The sequence below is a fragment of the Podarcis liolepis genome (genome assembly GCF_965112155.1).
Source record: "Podarcis liolepis genome assembly, chromosome: 9".
Lineage (NCBI taxonomy): Eukaryota > Metazoa > Chordata > Lepidosauria > Squamata > Lacertidae > Podarcis > Podarcis liolepis.
The window spans coordinates 45,099,045-45,121,330 of record NC_139564.1 but is presented as its reverse complement, the minus strand read 5'-3'; the positions used below and the strand labels follow the sequence as shown (position 1 = coordinate 45,121,330).

The 22,286-nt window shown below is 42.8% G+C and overlaps 1 protein-coding gene and 1 long non-coding RNA gene across 13 annotated transcripts in view; one reads left to right on the top strand and one right to left on the bottom strand.

Annotated features, from left to right (window-relative positions):
* Positions 1 to 22,286, bottom strand: part of PALLD (palladin, cytoskeletal associated protein) — a 210,439-nt gene that overhangs the window by 16,499 nt on the left and 171,654 nt on the right. For 6 of the 12 annotated variants that reach the window (XM_083520209.1, XM_083520214.1, XM_083520216.1 and 3 more), the window contains 6 exons: positions 21,356 to 22,042; positions 14,424 to 14,559; positions 13,578 to 13,679; positions 11,791 to 11,841; positions 10,376 to 10,597; positions 5,297 to 5,446 (listed from right to left, as the gene is read on the bottom strand). In XM_083520209.1, coding sequence (XP_083376335.1) covers positions 5,297 to 5,446; positions 10,376 to 10,597; positions 11,791 to 11,841; positions 13,578 to 13,679; positions 14,424 to 14,559; positions 21,356 to 22,042 — 1,348 coding nt within the window. The remainder of the gene's footprint in view (positions 1 to 5,296; positions 5,447 to 10,375; positions 10,598 to 11,790; positions 11,842 to 13,577; positions 13,680 to 14,423; positions 14,560 to 21,355; positions 22,043 to 22,286) is intronic. The other 6 variants (XM_083520213.1, XM_083520215.1, XM_083520218.1 and 3 more) reach the window with 1 other exon arrangement.
* Positions 3,723 to 10,139, top strand: LOC310714778. The gene is made up of 2 exons (XR_014530066.1): positions 3,723 to 4,178; positions 9,776 to 10,139. It is a non-coding gene; the product is annotated as an uncharacterized lncRNA (long non-coding RNA).

Genomic DNA, 22,286 nt, shown 5'->3' with positions numbered 1-22,286 from the left:
TCAAAGATACCTTTTCACAACTACTTTTGAAAAGATTAAGCTGGTCAGCTCATTACCGACCTACTTAAATCTTCACTCAAACACCCTCTTATATGGACGCATTAAGCGCATCTGTGCTAGCTTTGAGGCCTACAGGCATACTTCCATTATTGTTTAGGATTACAAAGCATGGCGTATTTCCATTGGGTGATGACGCTACGCAGTTGGAATCTACATCTTCTGGTGTGAAAAGCTCATGCGCCGATCCACTGCTGCCCTTAGTCTCTAATGCACTGTTAAAAGCATACTGGAACTATGCTAAGGCCAGGAGACGTAATTGTGTTTATTTGGAAATTATACCGTGACGAGAGAATATAAAATGACTAGATGAACCAAGCAAATGCTTGTCTTCGTTGCATAATAAATAAACTTCCAGATTCACATCCAGAGAGTTCGTTGATCATTTTCCAAAATAAATACATAAATCAAGCACCCCTTTGTCCTTCAGCCAAAGAGGACTATAAGCAGAACATTTTTAATTTAAATTTTTTTAAAGGAAAGCACTGCTTCAGTTGTTGCTTATGGTAATGACTAGTACTTAAATAATCAAAAGATGCCTGGTGACCTTCACAGAATAATGCTACACCCATATATCTTGAGCACCCCAGAGATTGTTCTGAACACTCAGATAACAACAGGTAAGAATTCAGCACAGTTGACAGAGTGGCCATGATCCACAAAAGCAGGCCCATCCACAAGCACAAAATGATGCATCTCAAAACATGCACCGCCACTGTATCCCTAACCCATTTTATCAACAACTCTGCAGATCTTGAGAAGTAATTTCACACGCAAAGGAGGATGACTGCTGTTTAGGAAAGGGGGGAGAGGAGGAGAAGACAAGCACACTTGGGCACACATAATAGAGCCATGCATACCTTGAATGCTCACGGGACTGTAAGCCAAGATCTCTGGATAGATTATTAGGGTAAATAAAGCTTTTTTAAAATTTCTCGCTTTACAGGCCAAAGGAGCTGGCGTTTGCCCGCAGACAGTTTTTTCCCGGGTCATGTGGCTAGTATGACTAAGCCGCTTCTGGCGAAACCAGAGCAGTGCACAGAAACACTGTTTACCTTCCCGCTGGAGTGGTACCTCTTTATCTACTTGCACTTTGACGTGCTTTTGAACTGCTAGGTTGGCAGGAACTGGGACTGAGCAATGGGAGCTCACCCCGTTGCAGGGATTGGAACCGCTGACCTTCCGATCGGCAAGCGCTAGGCTCGCGTCCCAATGCCTCCTGATTAGGTGGAGGCAAAGCTACAGTAGTGCAGAGATGCAAAAACTGCTATGTTTGAATGTTCCTCCAAGTCCCTATGCAGAGATGTGGCAAAACCACCCACTCAAAGAAGAGGCAGATGGGAAGCAGGCAAGGTCACAACACTGGATTGGAGAGAGATGCAGCAGTCTGCTTCATTTGTGGACAGATATTTGGCTCTTACAGGGGTTTTAATTTTATCCATGGGCCTTTGGGGATATATCACAAAACTATGGTTTGGTGGTGTTATGTGAGAGAGCCTTAGGCTCACAAGCTATCCTATCCTGTCCTCTCAATTCTTCATTTCTGTTTTTAAACTAAATGATGCTTCTTGTTATGTCAGAACTTATATAAACTCTGGTTAGTTTAAACTTTGGCTAGTAAACGAGTCAGGATCATGAACCATGGTTTCATCCTGAATTGATTAAATTAACCAGAGCTTAACCTAATCAAATTTTCCCCAAGTTAAGACATAACCAAGAACACTTCTTAGTTTAAAAGTGGAAGCATCCAATATCCTCCTCGTGGCTGCACCAGAGAAAGAGAGGGGGATGAACTCAAGTCTTGTGCATGCAATGCTACAACATAACGTAGTCTTATGACTGAACTGGCACAATTTCTGTCAGCAATGCAGTGTGCCCTAACAGAGTTCAGAAATTACAGTGGTGCCTCGCAAGATGAAAAGAATCCGTTCTGTGATTCTCTTCGTCTAGCGGTTTTTTCGTCTTGCGAAGCAAGCCCATTGCCGGATTAGCGGATTAGCGCTATTAGCGGCTTATCTGCTGATCGGATCAGCTGATAAGCGGCTTAGCGGCTTAGAAAAAGGGGGGGCAGCAGGAACTCGCAAGACATTGTCGTCTTGCGAAGCAAGCCCATAGGAAATTCGCTTTGCGAAGCACCTCCAAAACGGAAAACTCTTTCGTCTAGCGAGTTTTCCGTCTTGTGAGGCATTCGTCTTGCGGGGCACCACTGTACTACTGTAGTGTCTACATGCATAATAGGAAATGTTATATATGTTCACAGCAGTGATTTTATGTAGACTCAACATTTTCTAATATTTGTGATACCAAACCAAGTCCTATGTATTTTACACAAAGGGGGGGGGGCAGTGGTGGCTCTCAAGCCTTTCAGCAATGGAACCATTATCGTTAAGTAGCCTAGCAACATTCATAACAGGCTACAACACTCAAAGAGGATAAGCTGTGCTTTAGTGATAGAGCTAATTATTTCTAAATGTAATCCTACTTGCAATTTGGGTTTGGAAAGATCTTTGGTGCTACACCAAATATATTTTATTCTTTTGACTCTTAAGATTGCAATCTAGAAGAGGGAGGGAACAAAGTAGGTGTCTGGAAAAGGATGTGCCAGTAAGCACACTTCAGCTGCCATTCCTTGCCTGAGAAAACCCACACTCAGTTGGATGGCCTTACAAATAGTAATTATATACAGGGTCAGGCTCTTGTTGCTTTAAACCAGGGATGATGTCAGGGACCGTGCTGAGGAGAGCTGTGCTGAGGAAGAATGGTGGGAGCCACCCCCTCCTCCGGATCCCGATTCTTCCCTGGAGCAGGAGGACAGTGTAGATTTGGAACAGTGGTTTGCAGAGGGGCATAGTTCAGAAGGCAGAAGCTGGGAAATACTGGATGGGGAACAGCTAGCAAAAGAAACACTAGAAGAGAAAGAGTTAACAGATTCATAGTCTCTGGATACTAGCCACCCCTCTTCCCCAAAGTCCCAGAGAGCTCAGAAAGTGGCAGAACAGAAAACATAGCGGCTCCAAGCCCAGATCACAAGACATAGGAGTAACGTAGCTTAATAGGGATGGAGAGGGGAGTGCATTTAATTGGGAGCGCCGCCATTTCTAGGAGAGGTGTTCTTTGTTATCTTGCTGTGATTATTAAAGTTTCTAACTGGTAAGAAGACTCCTTTTCCTTTGTTCTGTTTATCTACTGCCAAAGGGGGGGGGGGAGGAAGCAAATTCCCTGAAGCCTGACAGATGAGGACCTTGTGCCCCTGTAGGTCTTTCTAGAATCCCAACTCCCATCAACCCCAGCCAGCATGGCCAACTCTCAGGGGTGATGGGAACTGTAGTTTAACAATACCTGAGAGAGCCCCATGTTTCCCACCCCTGCTTTAAAACACTCAAGGTGGTAATAAATGTACCATAAAAACCTCCTCTACCTCAGGGATGGTCAATGCAGTGCCCCTCTAGACATTGCAGGATCACAATTCCTATTATTAGTATGCTTTATTTATTAATCACCTTCTGAACTGCCATTTGCACATAAAATCATTAGAAGCAGCTAAAAACAAAAGAACAACAAATGCATTTAAAACAAAGTAGCAACAGTAACTACTAGTCATGCTGGCTGGGGCTGGTGGGAGCAGGAGTACAGCAACACATGGAGGGCACTGCACTGGCTACCCCTGCTCTCTAGCCTACTGGAGATGCAAGTAACACCACTTCTTTGGTCTCACGTTGTCATGAAACAACCTCCCAGTGAGACTGCTGTGCCAACAGTTAAGGGCCTACTTTCCTTCTGGAGGATTCCGCTCTGGCGGTCACATTAGTTGACAGGCAGGTTTCCGACCTTGCTTCTGAAATCTTTTACCTAAACAGAGTGGCATTTGTTGACCCAAAGTTCCCAAGGGGCAACACGGGTTAAGAAGTGTATTATTTCCCTTGGCAATCACACAAGGCACTTGTGTTCTAACTTTTACTAAAAGAGCACGGCTTATCCTGCCGCCCTCTGTTAAGCTGACCTCTTCTCTTTCTGCAACAGGCAGTAAAGCTTACCCAGTGTCTTTGTTATTTTGCCACTCTACACCACTGGCTAGCCTGGTGGGGTATATGGAAACACCCAAGAGGACATCAGGACAAGGGGTAAGTTTTATTATGGTGTTGCCACTATTGGCAGGTGCCCCAGTTTTCTCGTAACATATAAATACCTCCGTAGCTCCTTTGTTGCCCTGGACTGTTATATGGGAATGCATATCTTTCTTGTCATTTGGGTACTCATGGGCTAACTTGTGAAGCTCCACACTGCCCCCGGGGCTCAACTGGAAAGAGGGAATTTCAGTACAGAAAAGGAGTTTGGCATATCTCTCGGCTGAGGGGCTCCACGACTTCCTATAGCCAGTTGTGTGGAGCCTGTGATCGGCAAGGGGAATCCATCTATGCAGGTAGCCAGGCTGGAAACATTTAGATCAAAGTGGATCTCATTGTGATAACAAAAAGCTTTACAAGCCAAGGGAAGAAAAGTGGCAAGAAGGACAAAGAAGAAAGGATTGCTACTCAAGAGTAGGTTTCATCAGTGAGTCTGGTGAGGTGAGGGACTGATTTATTTTGCTCAAAAGGGAATATACTGGTTTTCAGTAACTTTTGCACTGTATAGTTTTTCTTAAAACTCCATACTTTTTCCATCTTAGTAAACTTTACTAAATTATTTAATTGTTTCATAAACCTGTATGGTCTCTGATTTTAACAACCACATGTTCAGAAGCCAATAACCTGTACTACTATTAAGAGGTTTCAGGGGGAAGTTGTAATTCAACTTTGTAGAACTAGTCAAGGTGGGCTGAACTGGGGGAAACACCTGTGTCAGCCAGAAACCCCCTTCCCTCAGGTGACATGGAGCCCTGGCAGGTGGCCATCACAAAGTATCAGAGGTAAAGTATGCATGACTGTTCAGACCTTAATCATCCTCAACATGGGGTGCATTAAGGTTGCACAAGAACGCCGCCTAGATGGCAGTTGCTCAGAATCAGGTCACGACAGAAAAACCTCCTTCTTTTTAATAATCCCCTGGAGGAAATGTGTTTGCAACTTGGCAACATCTACTGGTCCCGCCCTATTGGTGTGAGATGAACATGGATGCTTTAAATATCACCTGACCCCAAATGACATGACCCATCAATTCAGGTAACTGAGAGCCAGGTTGTGAATGCTTTCGAGATCTGTGCCCAGGAGTATGCTTACTCCTAAGTCAAGACTTGGTTTACCTGAGGGTTGGCAGCCATGATAGTGTAATTCCCATCATCATCCAGGGCGGAAGCGGCAGTGTGGAGAGAGCAGGTCCCATCAGGTTCTCTTTGCATCCTGTAGTGCTCGCTCCTTTTAGATATTTGCTTCCCATCTTTGAACCAATAGATCTGTGTCAGAAAACAAAACGTAAGAGATGAAGGAGGCAGGTACAGGAATCAGAACTAATAGCGTGAGCAAGCCTCACCGGCTCAAAAGGCACAATAAGAATATGGAACAAATCCCTGCCTTTCCTTCTCTTTTTGTTTCTTGCTCTCCATATGTCTAACAGTGGCTGGTGCACCTATTTGCAGCATCTGGAGATCTGCACTTGTTGTGTGTGAGGAGGCTAGTGGTCCTCTCTTGCGGTTGCAAGAAGTTGAGGGCTGCCACCAATGCCAAAACTGGGCAAAGAGGGTGGGCAAGTGCAGGCACAAACTAACAGCCTGCTCCTATTCCCTTACCTTGGATACAGCTACAAGTCTGAACTTGGTCAGACACCCATGCTTGCCTTACCTTTCTCAGGTGACTAAAGTGAGCGACAAGAATCAGCAGTGCCAAAACTGGGCTTAAAAAGCACTGCACTGATGTCATCTCAGGCAACTTTGTTCAAGTCACTTTAGGCTCATCCTTCCTTTTTTAAAAAGGGGCAGGTTGTAAACAGTGACTTTCTTCCACACCAGAATTCCTGCCATATCCTGCTTATGTGGTGTGTCACCCCATCTATAAAATGAAATGCCTGAGGTTTGTTGGTTTACATTTTTATCTAGGCATCCCTATCTATCCGACATCATGAGTGGTTTAAGCTTCTTGAACTCAACACATGGAAAAATGTAAATCCTTGTACATTTGACCCATGTTTTTACACCGAATACAGGATGGCGGTGAGTGAGGGAGGGCGGCAAATCTTGGTGACAGGGCCTCCTATATTGCATTCAACACACTGTTGGAACGAACAACACACATATAATCTCTCCTGTGCAATCAGAGATCCTGATTATAGCAGGTTCCTGGCTGTGTGCACATTTTGTGTGTGTGCTGGGTCAGTTCTGACAATCAACAAACGTATGTGGGTTGGAGCAGGACATACTGCCATGACCCTCTCCTCCCAAATGAGTGTACAACACAAACACACACAGGTCACACTAACAGGACTCTTCTAATGCTGTGATAACCAGAAGGCAAATGAGAGCTACTTTCCTACAGATATTTTTTTGCAGCTCGCAAACTGTTCAGCTGGGCAGGCCAAGCTTCTGTCCAGCACAGCAAAACTAAAAGTTTGCCCAAAAAAGGGTGATACACATTTAGACTTGATCTTCATCAGTGAACATTCCTTCCTGCCCTTCCCTCTAATGGTTTCCTCACCAGATATTGCCACCCAGGATTTGTTTGCACTGAGACTAACATCCGTGCATTAGTTTATCAGTGCAGAATACATGTGCTGCTTATAATTACTTTGAAATGTTATCAGTAAGACAGAAAAGGTCGCTTTCATTTACCAAGGGTGGAAAAGGGCCCCCAAACAATCTCCCCCTCCCAACTCTTAGCCGCTGTATTCAGAGTTACATTTGTTTGACTTCAGGACCAATCCCAAGCCTTGTATAAATACTCATGTAGGGATAGAACAGATTTCTTCAATAACTCCACATCGAAGGATGTGATGTTACACTTAGGCTGCAGGCAGATACAGCAGCAGTACACATGTTAATCATCAGTAGTGGGAAGTGAAGCAGGATTTCCCACAGCATCAAATATATGTGGCCCCCAGTTGTACAAGCAGACCTGACAAACTAAGTCATCCCTCTTAGCATTAGTTACCTCTTTGAATGAGTAAGCTTACAAGGGTGCTGGCACACTTGACTACCCATTTCTGATATTCATGAATGAAGAAGAGACTTGTGCAAGGAACTCATAGGAAGAGCTTTAATCTCAGGGCAACTTGCCTGAAAGCTGCTGGTTAAAAGGTTTTTGTTTTTTTTGAGGAAGCATGGCAAGGAGGTGGATTAAGAGAGCATCTTCACTCTCAAGACACCTGGAGACCTCAATCACTTGGAAGGAATGTTTGCTATATTATTACATTCCCAAAAGCACAAAAAGGAGAGATGACCCAAAGCTATTACTCTATAGATTGCAACAGCCAATTCTGTCAAGATCATAACCTTCCCTGATGCTTGATCATTATGCAAAAAAATTAAGGGAATGTCTATCACTGTCCATCTAGCTCCTGGGAGTTCATGCTTCCATGTAAGGTTCTCTGGCACTGAGCAGTACTGTGCGTCAATTTCACTCGGCAGTCAGCTGTATCTCTTCCTACTGCATGTGTGTGCAGGACTGCAAAATGCCTATGCTGCCAACAAGGGCTTGTTAATGTGTTCTCCTACACTGACATCACTTTTCTGTTTCACATAAAAAGGCATGTTATCATTTATAAACCTATAGGACTTAGCAAAAGCAAAGCTTCAAAAATAAGTTTGAACTTGTACACTTCAGATTTCGTAATGTTACCTGACATCTGTTGATCTTGTAAGAGCCAGTAATTGTTTTATAACATAACACACTTCTTTCATTACAGAATCCGAAGGCTTGCCAGGAAGTAGCGATACAGTAAATACCTGGTGTCCTAGATTAACACAACTATAAAGTAGCAAAATATGGCTTTTTTCCTTATTATTATTTTTTTAAAATCCTGCTATGCAACAATTAATGCAGGATATCAATTCTGCCCCAAAGCCATAGTCTCCCCCCCCAATGAAATTTACCATTATCATATATACTGGTATGTTGCCTTTGTCTATTTTTACAGTGAATGTTAAATTTCAGAACCACAAATCAAATTTTGAAATGCAAGATTTTCAAGATCTCAATTTTCAGTTTTTGAGAATGTGAACAATAAAACTGTTGATAGAAAGAGTTACAACTGCTCCAAAAGGTTTTGTAGCTCACTATAAAATTTTGACTGCTCAAAAATAAAAAAACTGGGCATACTTTCAAAATTGTGCACAATTATATATTTTTTATAACTAAAAATATAATAATGATTAAAAGTTTTTGCCTCCTGTAACAATCACCTCTAGTGGCTGGATAATAAATGTAATAGTTATAATAGTAGTAGAAATGTATATTAGGTCAAAAAGAACTCCCACAATTTCAGAAGAGTTCTTTTCACAACTGGTTTTTAAGTTCTTGAAAAGGGAGTTGGCCATAAACCATTGCGGGCCCCTTCAGTACCCAACATGTATTATTTGGAAAACATAAGATCATTTCCTGAAATGACTTCCTGAATGCATGCTTGTGGAAGAAATCTTACATCAGAACTGGTTATTCACATGTTATCCAGAACTGAATCTTAGAGCAAGACCTGACAAGAACTACGTACGGATCTTGTTCATTGATCAACTGTGCTAAAATATTATGTTGCAGAGTAACCTCAGACAAAGGGTACAGGCTAAGCAGTTACAGGGAATCGGAAAGATAAAATAAGCCTGGCGATGTCATTAAGTCAGTTTAATTATACAAGCTGATATCTTCATCAGATATATAATACTGCAAAGCCTCTGATCTGACAACAACCCCCAGTGGTGATCCAATTTGTGACTTCCACTTCTTGCCCTTTTAGAGAGGCTTTTTATGGGTTTGGCTTTGCCAGCCAAGAGTACATCAAGACTTTGTGTAAAAGATTCCCTATCTCCATGGCAAACCATTCTCAACAAATATGCGAAGAGTAGAAATAAAGCATTCCTCTGATACAAACGATTCTTGGCTCTGTCATTTGGAATGACTCAGGGTGAATAATTGGCCCCAGTTTCAGAACATATATTGTCATGGGAAGAGAGACGAGACTTCCGAAAACCATGGTAGTGGTTCTGGGGAGTTCTTGGCCACCATGTTTCTGCCAGGGTTCGCAATTCTAGGCATAGGTGACCACTGCTATTGACACCAAGCGGATGACAACAAGAGCCCGCAGGAAGGAAAACTCCAAATTCATAGGCCTAATTAGGTACTCAGCAAACATATCTCATTCCACATGATCGAAGAATGCTATGATGCCTTGTATGGGCTTTTCACTCCACAAAGTTCCACATGATAGGATCCCCCAACAGCCTTGTTTACCACAAGGATGCACTTCTTGAGCTATCAGATGGTAAGCGGTCACACCTTCCAGTTCCACCGAGTTGTGAGAAGAGCCTTGAAAGGCACATACAACCTGAGCTCTGGTGTTACATGGCCACTGTACTGGGAGCTGAAAGCTGCCACAGGGTGAAATTTGGCGACCATAGGCTCCATTTGTGTGAACTGCTGAGCACATTTAACCAAAAAAGAAATTGTATAGAGCATGGTGCTGGTAATGCCAAGGTTGCAGGTTCAATTTCTGTAAGGGACAGGTGCATATTCCTGTCAGTTTGCATTTCTTAGTACAGAAAGTATTGATCTGATCTTTCCTATTCTACTTAATTCAAGAGGGTTCTGGAAGCTTCTCTGTGTGAAAGAAACAAGCAGAGGGTTCGTGGTGTTTGCATTATTCCTTCAGAGAAATTGAGTACAGCTGGCTTAAACTGGTTCTCTTATCTGTTTTTGTCAAGGTAATGCTGACTATAAATGTAAAGCAAGTAGGAGTTTCACTTTCTCTTTTTCTACCTCTCTTCCTTCTGTTGTGGTGTTTTGTACATGGTATGCTTAGTGTTAAGGTTTTAGACTTAGAAGTTTAGGTTAAGTCTGCTGCAACTGGATTTCTTATGGACAGTGCCAATCCTGAATGTATTGGATTTGTGACCATTATGCTCATTTGCCTTCAGTAGCAGTAAAGCTCTTCTGGATGAAATATTATTTGCCTCTGGTCTTTTTTGGGAATCCTGCAACGTGTTTAAGTTTTTACTCTGCTAACCATACAATGGAGTTCTGCTCTGGATCAATATTAAGTAAAATTACATGACAATTCCTTGCATTGCAGGGGGTTGGACTAGATGATCATCAGGGTCCCATCAAACTCTATGATTCTATGTTTAAACAGAAAGCCCACTGACACTTTGTGTGTACCTCCAATTAAGTTTCTTTTCTCTTACCTTTGGGTTTGGGTTTCCAGCCACTCTGCAGGTAAAGGTGACTGGCATTCCTTCAAATATTTTGTAATGCTTCAGCTTCATCTCAAAATATGGTGCCACACTGTTCTCTGGGTCTTCTTCTCCATGTTCGACCTCATCATCAGACTCTTCTACAGGAGATCTCTCCAGCCGAAACTCAATCTCACTGATCAGCCTCTGCTCAAAACTGGAGACTTTGTATTCCTACCAAACAAGAAAAGCTCAGCTAAGTTTCCAGTTAGTTAACTTCATTCTCCACACACACACACACACACACACACACACATATATATATATATAAAAAATTACAAAATCCATTAGGATTGCACTTAAAGAAGAAAACTGTATTCTTGAATGTAAAACATAAGAATCTCTGGGTGGGATTCATCTAACTAGCCTTGTCAGCGGAAGCCCAGCACAAGGACTTCCATTTGTGCAATGGGGCATCTTCTCCCACCACATCTCCAAAAATTTCATGGGGCAAACTGGAATGCTTGTGCAGATAGAACAGCAGTATGGTAAATCCAGTATTACCATCTTCCTGCACTGGGAAAGGAATTGCATATGGTAACAGTGAATTTATGGCATAGCTGGAGATTGGGAAATTGTGCAGTGCACTTTTAAGGACCTACTGCGTGGGCACATTCCATGTCCTCCCATTATTTATTGTTTTCTCAATAAAAGCCACCCGAAGTGCCAAATTCAGAAAGGGAGGAAGAGGTTGTATGCAATAGAAATGTTAGAATACTTTGAAATTCAGCTGGATACCTTCTTACATGTGCCAACAAGGAATTCATTTAGACAACAGGTAGAATTCAACACTACGTTCTTCCATTCAGATTAGCTACAGACAGCCATCCCTTTAGATGTCAAGTTAATGCAGGATAACCTGCTCTTGGTGGCTACCATCCAATAAATGTACCACATAAATAAAATAAGGTCTGGCCGTACAGCACAGCAAAGCTTTAAAATGTTAAAAGGTAAAGGGACCCCTGACCATTAGGTCTAGTCGTGACCGACTCTGGGGTTGCGGTGCTCATCTCGCTTTATTGGCCGAGGGAGCCGGCGTACAGCTTCCGGGTCATGTGGCCAGCATGCCTAAGCCACTTCTGGTGAACCAGAGCAGCGCACGGAAATGCAGTTTACCTTCCCGCTATAAAGCGGTACCTATTTATCTACTTGCACTTTGATGTGCTTTCAAACTGCTAGGTTGGCAGGAGCAGGGACCGAGCAATGGGAGCTTTAAAATGTTAGCCACAAACATTAAAAAACTGTGCATAACAAAGAAAGAGATAAATTTATGGAAACAGAAATTTGTAAAGTCAGGAAAGGAAAAGACATCAGAAAACAAACAAGTCAGCAGACAGCAAGCCAAGAAAAAAGAAGAGAAGCGAAACCTTTTGAGCATCCTTGGGAGTCACTACAGAAGTACCGAGTGAGCCAGTTCCCTGCAAAAGGCAGAAAAAGAAGATAGACACTGAAAGTAAGGAGACTCAACTCCAGCCTGAGAGAACTCATCAGAATGCGCCACATGTTCAGATTGCCAAGTTCAACTAAAAATAATTTTTTTCAAAGTTATCCCAACTTTTCATCTCACTTCTGGACCTGGGTTGTATCCAAAAGTGCAGATTACCTATTGATGAAGCAAAAATGATGACAAGATGCAGAGACCGTGGTTTATCTTGAGACAGTGAAAGATCAGAAGGAAAGAAGGGGCTAGAAAGGAGAAGATGTTAAAATTTCACTTCCACCTTATCCTGTGAGGAGAAAGCACTCTGTCTTGTTTAAAATATTGCTCATGGCTAAATTACCCTTATTTACATGATTTTATTCTCTTGTTCAGGCTAACTTCAGATGTCACAGTTTTGTCAATGTAAGAGGAATCATGCATCCATCTGCATGATTAAACAATTGCCCCAACCATAATAGTTCTTCCAGCAGACACAGTCTAGGCATCCCACAAAGTCTTCAGGTCCCCCCCCCCCTTAAAATTATGCATGTAGTTAATTTAACTGATGAGCCTACATCCACGTTTCTTTGGTGAAGGCTTTCTGTATACTTCCTAATCAAAGCTTTGGACTTTCTTGGATTTTTCATTATTGTATCCTTCATGGATATAACCTGTGGCTCTTCGGATAGTGTTTTCTTAAATTCTTAGCAGCCCCAGAATGGGCAATGGGCAGGGACGATGGGAGTTCTAGTCCAGGAATACCCACAGAGCGACAGGTTAGCTATCCTGGTTTAAGGACTGGTTGTCTCCCTCACCTATTGTACTGGCTACTGAAGTACAGGAGCACTTCTATGACCTTCAAGAAGAGAATAGCACTATCCATTCCTTCCTACACATACAAAAAATGGGAGGAAGCCCCAGAGGGACTAATGGCAGAGGGAAAATGGCAGAGAAAATAAACATTTTTTTTCTGTGGGTGGGGGAAAGGCTTATGGCAAATTCAGATATTCCATGTTATCAGGAATAGTGGAACATTATTCACAGTGCTTTTCCTGGGGGTACACATACCCCTAAACATTTTGTGAATCTTTGTACTTTTGTCCATTTACTGTATTTATTGTCCCCGATTTGAACTATAAAATGGTGATTCTCTTGAGTCAAAATGAGAGTACCCCAAAACATTTTTTTAAAAAAGAAAAAAGCACCGGTTATGCATATTCATGTGGATGATAGAATGTCTAGAATATCTGTCACACTGGAGAAGCTGACTAAGGCAGGAACTATTCGGTACACTTTTGGCATTAAAAATAAATTTCATCGAGTCCTTTGATGACTATATCATCAAGAGCTGGAATGTGCATCAAAATCCTTTTCTAAAACAGAAGCACGGCTCTCTCAATTATGGGCATACTGGATAGCATGCTATTATGGGATTCAAGTGCAGCTAAGATGCACACTGATAATCTGGTTAAACCCTCTAAATCTTGGTCTATTTTTCCTTCACGTAAAGAAGGAAACTCCATTTAGGCAGCCATGAATGAGGTGTGGGGGCATTAAGCATGCCTCCTTCAGCAATAATCCACGGTATAAGCCTAAAACCCAAGTCAGGCGTGATTCCCTCTACTGCAAAAAAGCAACGCTTTCAATCAGCCCTCAAACAAGCAGGCACAGAGAGAACCAAGAGAAATAAACTGGCTCTTTTTACTGTGCAAGTGCAAAGCTACGTAGCCGCACCTGTCCTGCCAGTTCTTCTTCCGGCTCTTGAATATTAAATACGGTTGCAGCGCTGTCAGCACCTAGCAGTCGACGAGCCATCTTCTCTTCGTAGGTTAACTTCTAAACAAAAGGAAAGAGAAGGAGAAATTAGCATCTGTTACTGGTAAGCAGATGGGCAACACAGCAAACAGCAACTTCATTTCAGGAGTCAGTTCTGAGACTCGCCCATGCCCTAGGGCACATTTCCCCGCTGAACAAAAACTGGAGGGACATTTTACCCTTACAGCCCCTATGCAAATGCTCTTTTATAAAGTACGTAAAGGAAACCTATCTTCTGTAGTTTTACATGCCGTTAATCTGAGCAACAAGTTTTAGAGTAAGTTGGCTTCAAAAGCTATTTTCATTGGAGTAAGACTCTCCTGTCAGAGGAAGGGAACCTCTCATTCCAACCCATTGTAAGACTACACATCTATTATTCTCTTCTTATGCAGTGTCTGCTTTACTTCAAGGTCTATTTTGCCAGTTTACAATTGCGCTTTCCCCCTTTCCATGTGCTACACATTAAAACCAAAATACAGTGGTACCTCGGAAGTCAAACACTATCCGTTCCGGAAGTTTGTTCGACTTCCAAAACATTTGGAAACCAAGGTGCAGCTTCCGATTGGCTGCAGGAACTCGCGTCGGGACGTTCGGGTTCCAAAGAACGTTTGCAAACTGGAAAACTCACTTCCGGGTTTGCAGCGTTCGGGAGCCAAAATGTTCAACTCACAAGACGTTCGGGATCCAAGGTACGACTGTAAGTGTCTACAAATCGAATATGTGGTGCTACTGATTTTTGTCAATAAAGATCTTGCTGCTACGTACTGGTTGGCCATTGTTCAGTAAGTCTTCTTTGAAGCGAAGCTTTCTTTCCAGGTCCTGAATAACAGCATCTTTTGTGCCCTGAATTTCTTCATCAGATGCAATCCTAGCAGTTCTGCCTGTTTTCTTTGGAAATCCACTGCAAAGAAAACATAAATAACTGTGGGTGCTATACACACAGAGAGCAGTTGCCCCAAACTTGGATCTTGGCATCCACAAATTCTCCTTTTATACCTATTATTGTTTCCTGCACTATCTCCATCTTGCTCCTCTTCCCACTCCCTGTTGACTTGTTCTCCAATCAATAAAACCATCCAAAGGGAGAGACCAAGGCAAGCAATTACACCTATCACCTCACTCTGGTCAGATGAACAAGCAGTGACAGCAAGGAGGACCACCAGGACCAGGAAGAGGTTGACAGTGGGGCCCCTTTAGTGGTATGATCCTTGGCAGGTCCCCAACAATGCCAGCCCCAGTGTTGGCAACTAGCTGGTACAACTCATTTCTTTCTAGAATGAATAAGTGAAACTTCTCCTTGAAGATTTACCACACACACACGCACACACAATGTGCGTGTGTTGATAAGGAGAAAGCTTCAAATCAGTTAGAATAGCAATATTTCAAACTCCATGTAGGCTCAGTATCTGTAATTTGCTTGAACGTACCACAAACAATATATAAAATCCTACTTACAAAATTACAAATAAATGGGCAGAGCACATGTAATTGATATGTTCATGTAAGAATTTGGGGTGGGGTGGCAGAGCAGGGAAGTTCTTATTAATCTGTTTCTTAACATGACCTACAGAACCAGGCAGATGGCTTTGTCGGTAGTGATGCCTGCCCTGTGGAACGCCCTCCCATCAGATGTCAAGGAAATAAAAACAACTATCTGACTTTTGGAAGACATCTGAGGGCAACCCTGTTTAGCAAAGTTTTTAATGTTTGATGTTTGATCGTGTTTTTAATATTCTGTTGGGAGCCGCTCAGAGTAGCTGGGGAAGCCCAGACAGATGGGTGGGGCATGAATAAATAAATAATAATTATTATTACTTTGTCTATCAAAACATTTCCCCCCCAAATCCGTACAAAATGTGGGAGATACAAAAATATTCACTGGAAACAATGAATTCAAAATTAGCACACAAATCGCCTGGTTTATGCATAACACTTAGCCAATTGGGGTAAGCCTGAATGAGCAAGTGTGCTTGGATACAGTTACAAAATCATGGCCACTTCACTCCTCTTTCTGCTGCGCTATTGAGAGCTAAGCCATGGTTTGGCTTTGCATTACTTATGAACTCCAAACAAACCAAGGTTTGTCTTTGGCTTACTGCTTGTGGTCTGTTTGTGGGGAGTCAAAACACAAGCTTGGGTTCACATATAATGCTAAGTCAAACCATGGCTCAGCTATTGGCAGTGTAGCAACAGCAGGAGCCAAGAAGGAGCAAAGCAGCTATAATTTTCTTCTGACAGTGTACCAACAGACTTGCACTGTTTGGCTTAATGTGACGTGCAAACAAGACCAATGACATTATGCTGCATCTGCCAAATCCAAATTTAAAAATAACATGTTGCTGGTATATGACTCCAAATAAGATCAGAACCATAAAGATACTGATCTTCACTGCTGGAAAGACAACTTTCCCTTAGCTGAAAGGGAACTGAAAGGGAACATAACCACAAGTGATTACTGTATTCCACTCGGCAACCATTTTGGATAATTATTAATGAAATTAAGAGAATTATAAGCTACAATATACTCTTAAGGATCTTTTGGGAATAAGAGTGTTACACTGATATTAATGTTCATAATTTTTTTTCTTTTAATCCATACACATAACCCCATATTAAGTAAAATCTATTGTAATTTATTTGTTTAAAGCCTTTTCCTGAATTTCACATAAATGGAACTTGTGTTCTTTGGTATCTAAAAAAGAACCTTAATACCACCGCCTGAGCCCTTTTTATCTAAACCAAAAAGCAACATATTTTTTAATAAATATATAAAATAAATATACAAGTTAAGGGAAAATAAAACCAACTATGTTTTTCAGCTATTAGATATTATCCAAAACTTACCAAAAATAAAACAAAATTCCCATTAAAAAGTAAACTTGCATTAACTTCAATCACCCATGAGGCCCCCTTCTAATATGGCAAGTGCATAGGCCTCTAGCCAGGTCAGTAAGCCAAAAGCAGCAAACGGTTGGCTTGTGCCCTACCAAAAGTTCCTGAGTAAATAAGCCAGGGCACCCTTCCCTCTCTCTCAATAGAGTATGACATATGCTTTGTAGCTTTGTTTAGTTGAGACTGACAGCAGGTCACTTGTCATTAGAAAAATGTTTTTACTGCAGCAGTCACTTAGAAATAGAAGTAGATAAAAAGCATATGGGAAATAAACCCTTCCAGATGCAGCCATTTGTCAAGGTAGAAGAGGTCAGTCCTTTTGGCTACTGTACCAACCTGGAGAGTGCCTTCTTTCCCATCATAGGAGCCAACTCCTAGGGGACAAGGTCCCTTCAGCTCCCCCCAAAAAATATTTGAGGGGGTCGGGCCCCTCCAAGGTTGATGGGCATTGTCATTCAAATGATGTGTGCATGCCACATCATGTGATCAATTATGTGAGGTGGGGCTTACCTGGTCCCCCCTATATTTTATTAAAGTTGGCACCCCCAGCTTCCCATTAAGCCAAATTACTAGCCAATGCTTATTGAGGAGTAACCCACAGTACTCCATCCAAATTATGAATGAGACTTGGCGCATCTGGACAAAGAACTGCTTGTGTCCTTCATAACTCTGGGCAAATTTAATAAAATCAATTTATGTTATGCACATACTGAACATAACTGTGGATAACACTTACATTGCTCTTCACAGTATCTGTCTACAAAATAACATGGCGTGGGCTGGGTGAGCCACTATGAAGTTTCTCAGAGATATTTGATAAAAGTTGGGACAAGTGCAACTATGGGGAATCACCCATGTTTTCTTGTGAAGCAGCAACTTCAGAGTATTCTGGCTAAAACCTGTGTTCCAGCCAGGCTTTTGTCCTGTCTTCAGGATTCTCTTTCCGAACAGGATTTATTAAGGTGCCAAATGGGACTGAGGACAACAATGTCCTTAATGCCTCGCTTCCTTCAAGAGTGTGAGTACTACTGCTACACCCACCAATGTCTTCTGCTTTGGTATAATAAAAAACAACCCCAAACCTTAAAAAGTGTCCGTGTTTTGGTTTTGTTTCCAATAGATAAGGAGGAGCAAGAAGAAGAAAAAGTTGTTGGAGCCCAACTGAAGGCAATGTGAGTCAGGACTCCCCCACAACCCTCCGCCAAAAAAATCCGGGGAAAGGAAGAGATCAAGAACTCACACTGCCGCTTGTAATCAAGACGTTGGCTGCAACCCAATATATATGGGATATTGTAGCATTGAGTTAGTGTGCTGGGCACTTCGACTACAGCTGGCAAAGGGCTTGTGCACAAAAGACTGCATTAGTCAACTGAAGCCATTATCTGTGACATCTGTGCATGCACACATTTATGGCAGAAGTCTTTCGCACAGCAGACCAGCCAGCTTCACTTAGAAGGTGGGGTATGCTGCTTAATGAATTGCTTAGCAGCATGATGTATTGTCTTCCTTTGATATTGCTTATGAGCATCCTTGATCAATGAAAGGAAATGATAAAAACCAGTGGACACTGGGTGACTTGGTAGTTACCGAAGCAAAATGAAATTCGAAAAAGCACATTTGGATGAGACAACCAGCTGCTTCCACTCAAATAAATGCAACCTCTCCTCCCTGCCACATAACATTCCTTAATCCTCTCAATTCTCATAGATCTTTCATATTTGATTGACTGCTTTGAAGAACATGGAAACAGCAATTAAATTTAACATCAGCAAGAAAAGAAAAGAAATCTAATGGTAATTTTGGAATGCGTAAACAATGCCCATTCCAAAGCAATGTTTTCTTTTACATTTTAAAGGCTTTTATTATGTTTGGGGCTGGCTGTTCCTACTCAGAGCCATTACTGCTGGGAGTTAGGCACACAGAAGAATTCTCTGTGAACATTCAGAGTTGCACCAAAGAATGTGAACAACCAATCTTGCACAAATCCTGCTTCTATCCCTCTTTCAAGCTGACATACCCACAAGCTGAAAATGCATTCTCCTGCCCTCTGACGTTGCAAGGGATTCCAGTCTAGCCATGGACTGATGACTAACTCTACATTCTCTTTCTAGTGGTTATGTACTGTATATTTGCAGAGACTCCTTATGAGCCAGCTGTGCTTTCAGGCTCAACCATGCGACTCCACAAATGTAAATAGAGAGAGAATTTGGATTTGCCTTTGGAGATACAATTAAACTGCACTTTCATATGAACAGAAAGGAACGAAACAGAACCAATTTGGGATTCTGCTACATGATCTGAAGAGGACTAGGAAATAGATCCAGCTATGTATGTACCTGGTGGCTGTAATGAACACCGTCAATCAGAGAGAGGAAAAATAGGCATTAAGGCCTGCAATTTGTTTTTGATGCAACTGAAAAATGCACTCAGAATCTTCTGATTCAAAGCAACCAGACCCACAGCATAGATAGGAAGCAGCAATCTCTGCTGTACATGATAACCACTTGTAGACAGAAGGAAGGGACAGCAACAGCTAAGGTTGTGGACAAGGAGCACAGTAGCCTGAAATGGAAGGGACAACCCAAATTCTAGTTCATTAAAAAGGGAGCAACATCCCACAAATCAGCTGACCAGCGGGACACACCACTCTCTTTAAACTATTCTACCCAAAGCCCGGAGCGAGTTTCAGAGGAGGGTAGGAAAAACTATGTCTATGAAGCAAATTCACAGATCTCTGTGGACAGGAAGAGGGCTGGCTGGGCTCCAGGAATTTTGCCAGGGATTGCCACAGCCCGCTCATTGGCGGTGCATTCTATTTCCAGGCCTTCTTGCATACTCTTCAATTTTGCACGTATTTCTCAAGTTAAGCAATTGTTTAACTGGTTTTTATTATGTATCCAAGTTGCTATTTCTAAATGTTTTCTGCATGCAGTAAACAAACCTTTAGAAACATAGGTTTTGGTTGTGTGTGTTTTTAAAAACGCAAGATTCTGGAATGCCTAAACCTATATGCTGGCAATCTAGCACTTTAAAGCTGTCCAACTGGAAGATGTTCACTTGAACAATGATGGTTCCGGCAATGCTGCCAAATCCACAATCTACAGAGGCCTCTAATTCACAAAAATGAAGCTCCTTCGGGTTGAAATGTTTATGTGATATTTATTGCTCATGTTCCCATGCCACATGTTCGGGAACAAATGTTACTGAGCCTTGATTGAGAGCTCTATAAAACTTTGGTTTCATGGGAAATCACGATGTCTCCTTTGGCTTCAAGTTGATTCCATTCTTCTATTTAGCTATAGTGAGTTTTCATCCATTATTTCCTCAACTCCCCCCCCCCCCCAAATGTGGAGGACATGTTTGCTATTAACTCCTTAGACTTTGTGCCAGGTAGAAACAGCCACCGGGAAGTAAGGAGGAGGGGAGCTGAAACCAAATGAGCTTTTGACCTTTTAAACAACAGGCCACAGCTGAACGACGTTAGGTGCGAAAAGGCACTGTGTGGGAGAAGACCTGAAGATAATGGGCAAGGCTGAAAGGGAAGGTCTGGCCAAGGCCATAAAGGAATGTGGTGTCAAAGGAGGCCAATGCAGCTCTTTATCTCTGCAGTGGTTCAAAATAATCTAAAATTATCTTTCCTGGTTAAGCTTCCTGCAGTGCTGATTATTGTCAGGGCGGGGAAGGGGAAGATACTGGGATCAAGGCTCTACCCCAGTATAAGAGTTCAAAAGCCCAATGGCCACAATTAGCAGAATCCTAAGTAATAAGAGCAGGGACGTGGGTGGCACTGTGGTCTAAACCACAGAGCCCAGGCTTGCCGATCAGAAGGTTGGCGGCTCCAATCCCTGTGACGGGGTGAGCTCCCGTTGTTTGGTCCCTGCTCCTGCCAACAAAGCAGTTCAAAAGCACATCAAAGTGCAAGTAGATAAATAGGTACTGCTCCAGCGGGAAGGTAAACGGTGTTTCCATGCACTGCTCTGATTTCACCAGAAACGGCTTAGTCATGCTGGCCACATGACCTGGAAAAACTGTCTGTGGACAAATACTAGCTCCCTCGGCCTGTAAAGCGAGATGAGCGCCGCAACCCCAGAGTCATTCATGACTGGACTTAACTGTCAGGGGTCCTTTACCATTACCCTTTTAAGTAATACGAGTAGAAATAAGAGATTATACGGGCAATCACAGGCCTTCCAAATATACATCTGGCCAGTTATTGCTCTGCTGGTTGGCTTAGAACGGTGCCCAGCGCCATCTCTTCCCAGCTGTTTCACATACTGCATGTTTGGACATAGACACACATACCTACCTTCTTAGAAGGGAAGTGGCAAAAATGAGAAGTTGTAATGTTGCCAAGGACAGGGACCCAGAGTAAAACAATAACTTTAGTCATCTCAGGAGGGTGGACCAAGGGAAAGGAAAGTCTAGGTGAAGTCTGGAAATTATTTTGAAGCCAGCAACTGGTGGGCAATGAGGACTCTGTGGATCGACTACTCCTCTTGACTGCCCTTGAAATGCAGCTTCCTATTCTGGGCTGAGGAGGAAAGGTAGTTGGCTATAGATATAAGAGCAGCATCCAACAACCATGTGCATGTAAGAAGGGGGGGGGGGGAATGAATGCTGGTAGAAGACCATGCATGATGGCTGAGATACCTGCCATACAAATGTGCTCTGAGAGATATCCTACTGGAATAATACGTTAACTATGGAGACAGTCATGGAGGTGCCTACAAAAAGCAAAGCACTACAAGTAAAACCAAGACTAATAAATCATTGTTTTGAGAAGTCCATCAAACATTGATACTTACGGTGGTGTGACGCCTTTTGGAAGTCCTAGTGCGTTGACAGAGATGGGAGGTGGCTGGGATGGCAGCATGGAGCTGAGGAAGGCGGCTGGGGACTGGCCGGAGTTTGAAAACCTTGATGTTGGAGAAAGGCTGCCAGAGGGTGAAGGGACAGAAGTCGGGAGAGGAGGTGGCGGAGGTGGCGGCAGTGGAAAGAAATCGGCGGCTGGAAAAGATGATGTTGGACTGAAAACTGGTGGAGGTGGAGGCGGCGGAGAAGGAGACCACGGGTACTCCCCTTCCGGAGCAAATGGCTGAGAGAAAGAGGGAGCAGATGTTCTACCAAATTGTTTCTGAGAAGCTGTTGGAGACATGGGAGATGGAAGGCTTGATGTTGAAGATCCGGAGGAAGGAGTCACATAGCTGGAAGCAGGGCTGATGTTCTGCGCAGCAATGAACTGCTTAGGACGGGCATAGTTGAAGGAGCCGGATGACTGCATGGCGGGAGCAGAATGGGAGTTCAGAACGCTCATTTGCCCAGGAGAAGTGGCAGAGTGACTTGACTCGAGTTCTTGGAATGAAGGTGGAGGGGGAAAAGTTGGAGACAAGGGCAGAGTCTGATGGAAACCAGCTTGCTGCTGAGGGCACCACTGGGCAGATTCTTTTTCCAGTCGGATTTGGTTTTGCAGCTGCTGAAGCCTTAGAGGGTCCCTGTATTTAAAAACAGGAGAAAACAAATTTAATTTTGTGTTGTGTTGTGAACAATGCCAACAACAAAAAGAGAAATGCCAGTTTGGTCCTATGCGGATAAACATTCTTGACCTACATTCCCTGTTAGCAGATGAGAAGAGGGGCATGGGAATCCCAGCTTATACCCTGCCATGTATAAATTCTTTGCCTCCTTTCTCGATTATAGGCTGCACCTGCACCAAGCTAGACAGAATTACCACTGTTA